This window comes from Setaria viridis, chromosome 5 (genome assembly GCF_005286985.2).
Source record: "Setaria viridis chromosome 5, Setaria_viridis_v4.0, whole genome shotgun sequence".
In the NCBI taxonomy this organism is placed as follows: Eukaryota; Viridiplantae; Streptophyta; class Magnoliopsida; order Poales; family Poaceae; genus Setaria; species Setaria viridis.
In genome coordinates, this window is record NC_048267.2 from 36,548,999 (window position 1) to 36,559,979 (window position 10,981).

A 10,981-nucleotide genomic window follows, 5' to 3' on the forward strand; every position below is an offset into this window, starting at 1 on the left:
TTTACCAGCTTTTAACACTAACATACCAAAAGGTAGAGGCAACAAAAATTACTGGCTTTTAACTCTGTACATCAGGTTTAGGGTGGAAAGGGCAGCCTAGTCATCCACCACAATTGCTCTATCCTCATTCTTCTTGCAACATCTCCCTAGCATCAATCTAATCAATCTAATGTGAATGTTCTCACGCCAACTCCAATTAGCATAGATGGAACTAGAGATTGACATGGTGCTCATCTAGTCATTGAGTCCACAACCAGAATTATCAGGTTACAAGAAGATATAGACACTCAAAAAATTGCTATACTGTGTGGATGGACATGTGTACTGAAGCCAGCCATCTAACAAAATGCACGAGGAAGGCAGTTTTTTTAGGTTCAAGATTGCATTTACACTGGATCCTGAGCTGTTTCGTTGCACTTACATTATCCGAACTCCACCAGGGCGAGGCATTTTTTTCCCCGCACTTGTCCCGCATCAATGCTGCCAAGCACAGAAGCACCAAGTTACCAAAACAACTAATGTAACATCAGGATAAAGAAAACTGTAACACAGCAACCATAATCATTGGTCAAAAGGTATGATTCCTCACGGTGATGCATGCATCAAATTTATCAAAACCTAGAGTCACTTTTTGGAGCTTCAGCCAAAAGCACTGAGTGTGTGTATTGGTGCAACTGGCAGTGTTGTATACATACAGAGACAAATAACCCACTTTTGGTCTCCTTTACGAATATAGGCCATTACTAATCAGCAATGATGATAGCTTTATTGCTGTAGAAGTGGCACATAAGAGGTCTGTGCAAAGGCAATATTGATAATTGATCGACAAGAAGTTCATAAATACAGGTCATAAAATTACATGGCTGTCCAGTCAATCAGTATTAGCTCTTTCCAGCCTAAATTAGAAGAGAAAGCAATCTGATAAGGCTGCATGCAAGGCACACATCAAAATATCGGTAAATAAGCATACATCAGGTGCATGATCTCAATTTTATTTTGGAACCCACATTTCATCAAATAACCTAAGTTTTTCTGAACCAAATCCTGATATGCTAAACTAAAAGAATACGAATGAAACAAGCCTTGAGAATACTCATAGGGTGCTAAAACATCAAATATTTAGCCTTCATTACACTCGATCACAAAAAAAAATGGGACTGGTATGATCAAATAGCAGCTTAACAAGAATCGCAACAATAAGTGCTCTCTGTAAAACTAAAAAGTGGATAGAAATAAGTGCTTTCTGGAAGATGCCAACAGTTCTTTCATATTTTTGAGGAATTATTCTAGGAAAATAGGTTTTTTCAAAATACTTTTAGAAAGAAAAGGATGGTACAAGCTAGGTTGCAGTTTTCAATACCAAATGAAATGTTTAAATTTTATAGCCCCACACATTTGCATCATATTCCTGCACCATTTCTTAATGTGGAATAGGACATCCTCTTTATGAACCTCCAACAGTAAAACAAGAAAGACTAACATCAATGACAAATTTTATTTCATATTTGGAGAAACCTAGAATTAGATAGCCTCAGAGGTCATGATAGATTGGAACCTAGAAGCCATATATATAGAAGATCTGAAACTAAAGGTTTTCTGTTTCAAGATTGGCCAGAAACTAATATATGACACATCCCTATATATATAAATAAGAAAAATAGGGCATCCAAGTGGGAAAATGGCACAAAACAAGGGTGGCAGTGTGATCCTTATGGTTGAAAAGACTTATTTAAAAAGGCACTGTGATAGAAGGATGAGCACTAGGTGAAGTTCTAGTTTCTTGTATGAACTAAACATACCAGTATACCACTGAGAGCACTATGTGAATTTTTACTGGTGGCTTAGGCCCTATGAATCCCTGAGTCGTGTTTTGTTACTAGGCTGTGGCAAGTCTGTAACTTTGTATTTTTAGTGGGTGTGTGTGGTTTTCTATATTCGACCTGAGTGTTTTCAGGATCGTTGTACTGTTTCTCTTCTACCTTAATGAAAGACACGCAGCTCTCCTGCGTAGTTCGAGAAAAAAAAAGTGCAGAATGTGGTCACCAATGGCTGCAGGTGGCAACTGGAGAGCCCATGGCAGGTTGGGGGCAGCAAGGACATAGGAGAGGTAAAAGGTACAAAATTACCGGGAGAAAGAGGTGATGGAGGAGAAAGAGGGTGCCATGCATGGACTACATACTGGCTGGTAGTGTGCTGATGTGGCTGCAAACATGGAAAAACTGGTGATGGGGCTGACTACGTGGAGGCTAAGACCACTAATGAAAATTGAAGAGTAATTTCAGCCACAGAAAATTATAGGCACCACTACCTCAGCTTCCTCTATCTTCACTTACAAAGAACTTCAGCTTAAGATAATAGCATAAATTGAAAGAGGCTTTGTTAACTTACGGCGTTAATGGTGCCAACTTCCTCAAATAAGTACTTTTTGGATCTCAGGTCATTCGCAAATTTCTGAATCGAGCGAATGTTCATGTGGTGAAGGCATAACAAGTTTAGTATCCATAAATGTAAAATTGAAGGTGTAAAAAAAACATTCAATTAGGATATCTTCTCCTCAAACATTGGGTGGTTTAACATCAGCATCGTATTGTTGTTAACGATAGCCTTAACTGCTAGCTCTTTAGCTTCTGCATGTTTCCTTTTCAATAAAATGCATATCTGCAAACAGAAGGTATTAAGTGAAACTTTGTTAATCTAGATCCATCAGCATACTAGCTCAGGAATATCATCATCATGCTAAAGCAAACAGTTTAGGTTAAAGAAAGGAGGCAATATTAGGAGAACAAAACATACTCCCTCAGTTCTTAAAATATATGACGTTTAGGACAAGCTAATTAGTCCAAAAATGAAAGTTCTCAGGCTATATCAATTATAAAGGTGGGTAAGCCACTGCTCAAACTCCAAGACAACCTTCTTTTTTGTGTACACTTAATAAAGCACTAAGAGAACCTCTACGGGTAGTTTCATGCAGTAAAGCAATTTGCACTCAAGTTATAGCATTCCTCACAAAGATAATAAAACATCGGACAATTCTTTTATGGTAAAGCATTTGACAGATTTACTCACATCTTCAAGCTCCTTTCTGCAAGTCTCAGCTTTTTCTAAGTTGCCATCATTTTCTAACAGCATAGGCAACTCTAGATCTGAAATGTCTCCCATCCCAGATGGCATACATGAAGAGATCGCATTATCCATATGAGCTTTTGGAGTTCCACTTCCCAGAATCTAACAAGTGAAATTAATAAGGAGATGCCGAGATGGTGATTAGCATAATACTGACTCCAGTTCAAAATGCGAGCCAACTTTTGTCTTCTCACAATCTATAAGTGAGAATTGGCAAATGGTCGCTGTAGTAATATATTTTTAAATGAAATGAAATATATGTCCTTTATGCTATTTCTTGACAAATCTATTGATTTTTTTCATTCAAGGTTCCATTCATGTAAGTTATGATTGTTTCAAATATTTTGACTATGCACCACAATGACTTGAGAATCATCAGAACTTTCATGACACTTACCATTCCATTTCCCAACTCTTGAACAGTTTGAGGTGATTTTCTGCATGATCATTTGCAAAGTTGTTACTTCCAATAGAAAGACATTATATAGTAATAAAAGATACTCCCTCCGTTCTTAAATGCACCACGTTTAGGACAAGCTACTTACTTCAAAAATGAATTAGCTTGCTTGTCCTAAACGTCGTCATATATTTGAGAACAGAGGTAGTATTAAGTTTCTCAAATGTGGTCCAACTAATAACCTTACAGCTGGAGACCTCATGATGCATTTGAGAACTGTAGGAGCTTTTGGATCTAGAACTGATTCCTGCAAGTGAAGTTAACAGCATGAAGAAAATTGCAACTAAATTAACACAGATAATTATTTTATTTTCTATTTTTTATAAAATAGGGATACATCACAATACTATTTTTTCCAAATAGCTTCAGTATTTTATTACCGAATAAAGATTTGCTACCTATAACCGCAAATTGGTTCTGCAGTCTGCTTATAATAGTGAATTAGTTGATATCATATTTAACTTTCAGTTTAAGTTTAAGATAGACAACAAAAAAACTATTACTCTAGATGTAGCAATGTACTGATAAATTCAAACATGGTACATAATTTTTACTTAACACCACAAGAAACATAATTAGTCTCTACAATAATAAATACATCACAGTAGGTTTTTATTCAAACCCCATAAAATGCATTTACAGGACAAACTAGAAACCTGATATTTGAGAAGATAAGTCCTTATACAATTCCCTGTTGTTGCATGGTTCATCTCTTCAGTTATGAGTTATGGTCTCAAGAATGAGCTATAAGAGTTCACAAATAGATGGATATGATCCTTTATCATGTCATTCTAGGAATTTAAGTAATTCCTCCAGGTATTTTTTTAGATTCTGACATACAGAGTGAATAACCTCTAGCAAACTTTAATATGAAATCAGCAAGTACAATATAATATTGATTCAACAAATATAGCTAAAAAATCCAATTATATAAAGCTCAACCCATGGAGAGAGATGTCCGCAAGGCATTGCAATTAAGGTCGAGAAAGGCACCAAATAACGGCTGCCCAGACACAATTTCGTATATTTCTGAAAGCAGTTTACTCAGCAGGGTACCTTTGCTTCTGATTATAAACTAAGCTTCTAGGTAAAATGGAAAACAAACCTCAGCAGAAGACAATGAGGATAACCCAAGTAGAAAACAAGTTTTAGAGTAGAAATGGGAACCCCTTTCTAAGGAAATGTAATACTCGACAGGAAGAGAACATGCCTCAGGAACCTTTTGCATTATGGCTGGGCTAGGCAATGCAGGTTTTCCTTCAGGAACGGACTTAAGGATTTTGGATGTTGTTACAGGGGAACCCTTGGTCCCACTCAGTTGAACCGATTCCTTCTCTAGAACCCTGTCAGACTTTGGACTTCTGATTCCTAATTTTGCAATTCTGCATTCAGATAGATTATTTTTAGCTGCCAGCATGCCACTCATGTAATTTCAGAAGGCAAAGGATAACCGGAGCATAAGGATATTGTACCTTGCTCCTGTCATTTGAGAAATTATTGATATTTTATTATCTTTGGAGGGAGCGACTTGCAATGAATCAGAAGCGTTGCTGCTTTTTAGAAGCACATGATTTGCAACAATTTTATGACCACTGCCATGTGCTGTGCTCATTCGAGCATTCAGCAGAGATGAATTCCCTGAGCTAGGAGCCTCAAGGCTAAAAAAAATGTACATATATATTAGCATGGGATCAAATCTGACAAGAATTCAAGAATGCCATAATTACACTAAAAAGGTAGTTTAGCTGCAGAAGTAAATACATTCACAGAATTACATGGATATGGTTGAAAATATGTTATAATCGGCCACAATTAGCAATACATAAAGACAGATTGTGTGAACGGTCAAATGATGTAATTTTATCAGGTAGCACAGTAAAAAGAGTACATCAATCAGTGGTACAGTTGTTGCCTATGGAGTAATTTTCCATATAATGATCAACAGACTCTATCTCCAGCAATCAACCTATTAATTCTACCTGTGCAAACTGGTACGCGATTTTACAAATTTGTGTGCAAAAGCAGCCGGAAGCAGTGCTGAGAATTAGCAACAGATATCATATAAGGATACTCTCTGACGGTTATAGATACCTGGGTACCCTCATGGAGGGCCCAGCCGACCACTAATGAGCCGGCCCAACTTGATGAAGAAGGCAGAAGATAGAGTCCGGCTAGGGCTCCCCACGTGTTGTAATCCGACTAGATCCCATCTATAGTAACTGACCAGGGGACTTGCCACGTAACCCTACCCCTCGGAGTATATAAGGGGAGGTAGGGGTACCACTTAGAGGACATCCAATCCCACCATACGAACCCTAAACACCCGAGTGCAGGGCGCAATACAATCCTCCAAACAGGATGTAGGGTATTACGCTACACTAGTAGCCCAAACCTGTATAAATCTCTGTGTTTTGTGCCTTGCGTTACCATCAAGTTCATGGTCTTGCGATCCTCTCTGCCTACAAATCAACCATCTGGGTACCCCCTAGGTGGACTGCCGGTCACTAAATCCGACACTCTCTAGCCACTCAATGACATGGATGGTTGAAAAAAAAATATTGCAACAAATGGCCATCATGGAAACTACAAAACAAGCAAAGTCGATGTGATCCATTCTACTTAATGAACCATTCCACCTCTGCAACATCCTTTTATAGACAAATGCACTAGACAGTTTAAAAAATGGTCAGACCCTTTCCATGAATGCAAAATTATAATATTTCCAATAAATTATGAAGGTCCTCATCAACTCTAATAGAAATCAATTAGAAAAACAAGACCAATAAAATTGAAACTTTACAGCGATCTTCATACAGTTCAATATTAGGCGATTACCACCAGAAGGGACAAAACACTGAACTGAAAGTATGGAAGATAGCACAGATAGGTCAGATTTGCACTGTTGCTAATGAAAAATAGTTCTAAAGAGTAAGCCAGATAGCATAGCAGCTTTTTCTACAAGCTTCATTCAGGTTAACATCAGGCAAGCTAGTAGCAGACGTAATTAAGATACTGAAAATAATTGAATTATGTCAACCATGACACATAGACAACATGTGCAAAAAAGACACCAAAGAGAAAATGGGGAACACTGTGCATGCCCAAAAAAATACCTGCAGAACCAATTTCAAATATGGCACATTCATAATGTGCAAGATGAAGGATGATAGTTTCGTACCCTGATTTGACATTTCTGTCACCTTTGGCATTAATGGAGGTGGTCAATAGCCCATGTGATGCTGGCTTGCTGTATGTTTTTGAGAATGCAGTTTTAGATTTGTCAGGTCCTGCATTAGCTTGCTTGTGTTCCCTGTGTATTCAAAACAACATTCATTATTCCATACGCTAGTAAGATTCATCATTCATGAATATATGCTAATCTGCCCATCTGTCTACCACCTTTTCAAATCTGTAGGATGCGTAGTCATCTTTTTTATCACTTTACTTGCACCAGATAATTGATTTAAGGCTGTTTCTGAAGTTAGTTCGACCCTGCTTACTTTCATATTCTCAGACTTGTATAAAAGAGAAAAGCTTCCTCTCTCACTTGCCAGTGCAGGTTCAACATTTCTGGTTCCCCTGCATATAATGTAAGTTATTTCAGGAAAGTAACAAACGTGTAAATAGAACCATTGTGTCACAGTTCTCTATATTAGATTCACTGTTACGACATCAGAATGAATTATGAATAGAAGCATGGCGCACCAGAAGCAGAATCAGAATGGCAGACTGTCCGTTTAGTCTGTAACATTACTATCTGATTTAAGATAAAGTACAGTGGATGACTTATGAGGGTTTTATTTTGTGAATGAAGAAACTTGTGGCAAAGATGTGTAAATAGAACCACTGTGTCACAGTTCTCTATATTAGATTCACTGCCACGACATCAGAATGAAATATGAATAGAAGCATGGCGCACCAGAAGCAGAATCAGAATGGCAGACTGTCCGTTTAGTCTGTAACATTACTATCTGATTTAAGATAAAGTACAGTGGATGACTTATGAGGGTTTTATTTTGTGAATGAAGAAACTTGCGGCAAAGACAGACCTCCGCGTCGAAGAAGAGAGACTCTTATGCCCTGAAGTCCCTTCCTCAGTATTCGTTGTCCCACATGATGTCTTCTTTAAAAACTTCTTAGGAACATCACTAAAACTTTGGTTACCTTGACTTCCTTCATTAAGAGACACACTTTCCTCCACAACCTCATTCCGGGAATCAAATTGACCCACCGGTCTTCTTGAGACATTGAGATTAATAATGTTAGTGTCCCTGGATTGTGAACCAATCGACTGCTCATTGTCATTACTCTCCCTTGATACTTGAGCTTTACCAAAGTCCGCTATAGGAGCATCTTTACTGTTCATAGGATCTTGTAGCACTTGTGTTGGATCTTCACCGGATAGAGCACTGCATGAGAAATTCTGGGAAGCTATGTTAACAGCTTCTTTTGTTGGGTATATCTCTTTAGGATGCTCTCCATGATTGCCACCGCGCACAGAGTCTACTTTAGTTTGTTCCATTGTTGCAGGATTGGCACTGGTATGTTCTTGGATCTTGTCAGATGAAGCGGCAGCATTAACATTTGAAGCCGGTCGACTGGCGTTCTTTACAATCTCATGATTTGCCGGATAAGGTCTTGATGCACAAACATCCTGTGTTTGTTTGTCCTTACTATTGTTATCTTCAAGAATAGCAGTGCCCTTGGCCAAAAGGCCTCTTTGTGTATCCTTGTTACCCTCTAAAGAGACAGGGTCAACTTTACCGGTACCTTTACTCATAGTCTTTTCCTTAATTCCTAGCTTAGCATCAAGACTAAACTTTCCCAGCCTGAAAGCAAACAAAACCAGAAACAGAACAACTAATAGCTTTATTTCTATATCATTTATCATAAGCACCTTTCAGTCTTCACAGGCCAGTCAGTTGAACTTACTCATTGAAATCAAAGGAGAAGGAGAAAATGTCCTTTTCAGTTTCCTTTTTCCCTTCAGAAAGATCATCACCATTTGAACTGCTGTGCTTCACCTTTTTCTTAAGAGGACTAGAGAAATCCAGATCAGACATGCCCATTTTAAAAGATGGTAATTTGTCAAAGGCTCCATCAAGTCCGAAATCATCCCTGGTTAAAGAAATAATTTGTTAGAGACATCATGAACAACCAGCAGTTGAATGCATTAAATGTTGATGGGTCAAGCCTTTCAAAAGATTAACTCACAGGTTGTCAAAGTTGAATTTCTTGCTACTCTTTGGAATTGAGTCAGCACTGAAGTCAATTGTGTTTTTTCCTGATTTTGGTAGCTTCCAAGATGAAAGAAAATCATTTCCAAAGTCTTCATCTGCCAACATATAACAAGCATATGTCAGGTCAAATAATTAATTAGAAAAAACTTCAATCAACCCATAGCAACACATTGCAGATACAGATCAAGTATCATCAATTACTTTCTGAAGGTAGGACGAGGCAAGTATGATGAAAATGAGCCCTAAGTAGTTTCCAATCAGAGCATAAATAAGGAACAAGTTCCTGAGATGATCGGGTACTGACAGTACATAGGAGGACATACCAAGATGTGAGCTTATATTTTTAGCATTTGCAGTAGAAACATCTCTTTTTCGTGATTCCTCCATAGTGTAAACAAACTCAGGCTGCATTTAATGAAAAGGGAAATGCATTAGAAACCACCAAATAGACATAGAACACGATGAAGATCACCTGGTGTTACTGCAGATAGAATCAATGGATACAGGAAAATATCCAAATATGTCTGATATTACTGCAGAAGCAACCCCAACCCCCACACACCCACACACACCCACACACACATTAGTATCAAACTAATTCAGAAGAGGGAAAATCACCTCAATGATGAATAAAGCATGTAAAGTTGACAAGCAGTAGGAAAAACAAGTAAAATGTTTTATCTACTAGTTATGACAAGTTTGGATTACATGCCTCCCTCTCTAAGATGTTACTTCTATCAAAGTTAACACCATTCACTAGCTATCTCTAAATATTAAATATATCAGCAGCACAACAACGGGACCAACAATGCACCTTTAATTTTAAAGAGGAGATGGGGGCTTAAAAATGAATCATGGGTACCTACTACCACTACAAAATAGGCCTGTCATCGAATGAAAAGTCTCGCAATGCAAATCAGTACAGAATCATGGTACATTTGTATGATACGCTCTGCAGAACTGAGTGTATTTAAGATGCCATTTAATCAGCTATGAAGTGAAAAAATTTAATAGCTCTGGCACAAGAGAACGAAAATGATGACCTAAAGTACACCAAATGTCCTTAAGAAGCAACAGGTTCTACAAGTAAGCAAATAAAGGTTATAAGCAAGGACAAAGGCTATTTCCAGTAAGAGGTCCATTCCCCTCATTCCAAATTGAAACAAGGGAGACACCACATTATACCAAGCACTCGTAGACAGGAAAAGCCACTTTGCTCAATTGAATAAAGTACTGCCAGTAATTTTCTCCAAAAACGCAGCAAGAGGAAACATGTAAAAAGGCTTAACACTAACACAATGAATTTTCTACCTTAAGAACACCCCATGCAAGCAAGCAAACAGCATCGTGATATGGGGACCAAAAGGCAACGGAACAGTTGTCAATAAGACTGAACATGTCCAGGTCCAGCCAGCAGCTAACGAGAACAACTAATAACAACCAGGAGAGTATCACGACACTGTTAATTCCCGTGAATTTCTAGTGGACCTGATCCCCTGACACAGCGGCGGAGCACGCTCTAAATTTTAGGTGGAGCGAACATGCGCGATAAAACTCGTAGTAAAAGAGATCGTGTACCGCCACAACCTCGATCCGCCACCGCCGCCAGACGCTCCTCTAAGCCCGCCGGCCATGGAGCCCTCCCCCGACGATCCCGAACCGGAAACCCTAACCCAGCCACCACCATGCCTCAATCCGAGAGAGGAATGAGGAGCAGGAGGAGGAGGACCACCTCGTCGCCGGCCGTCTATCACCATCCACCAGAGTTCTACGGGCACGAATCGTCGGAGGAGAGAAGGGAGAGCCGTTGAGCACGGACGGAGAAGGCGCGGCTCTGGCTGTGGCGGTAAGGGAGGGGAGGAACACCGAACACCCAGTTCGCTGCAGGGGGTTCGCGTCAGGGGAGAACTCAGGACGTCAGGGGTGTACATTGGGGTTTTGTTGCTCGGTTCCGCACAGCACGAGGTGAGGGAAGGGGCGGGCATACCTGGCGGATGCTCGTCGCCGGAGAAGGGCCCGGCGAAGACCTTGCGAGACAGCGAGAGGCGGCGCCGCTCGCCCAGTCGTCGACGCCAGGAAAGGGGAAAGGAAGGCCACGAGAGAGAGGTGAACGGGAGAAAAAAAAATTCAAAAAGCGGGGGGATGCAACAGCGAACCGGCA

At 39.5% G+C, this 10,981-nt stretch overlaps 1 protein-coding gene across 3 annotated transcripts; it reads right to left on the reverse strand.

Annotated features, from left to right (window-relative positions):
- LOC117857219 (uncharacterized) lies at window positions 1-10,981 on the reverse strand. 3 transcript variants are annotated; one of them, XM_072293713.1, is made up of 15 exons: window positions 10,808-10,981; window positions 9,144-9,225; window positions 8,795-8,915; window positions 8,513-8,698; window positions 7,630-8,409; window positions 6,980-7,159; window positions 6,759-6,890; window positions 5,053-5,238; window positions 4,800-4,962; window positions 3,763-3,827; window positions 3,521-3,560; window positions 3,067-3,225; window positions 2,546-2,658; window positions 2,389-2,464; window positions 1-480 (listed from the first exon to the last, which is right to left on the reverse strand). In XM_072293713.1, exons 2-15 carry the CDS (start codon window positions 9,205-9,207, stop codon window positions 475-477), a joined length of 2,271 nt encoding a protein of 756 aa, XP_072149814.1. In that variant the 5' UTR covers window positions 9,208-9,225; window positions 10,808-10,981; the 3' UTR covers window positions 1-474. The 3 variants fall into 3 exon arrangements, with proteins under 3 accessions (XP_072149814.1, XP_072149812.1, XP_072149813.1); XM_072293711.1 differs by having other exon boundaries at window positions 4,791-4,962; window positions 10,808-10,980; XM_072293712.1 differs by lacking the exon at window positions 10,808-10,981 and adding an exon at window positions 10,408-10,724 and having other exon boundaries at window positions 4,791-4,962.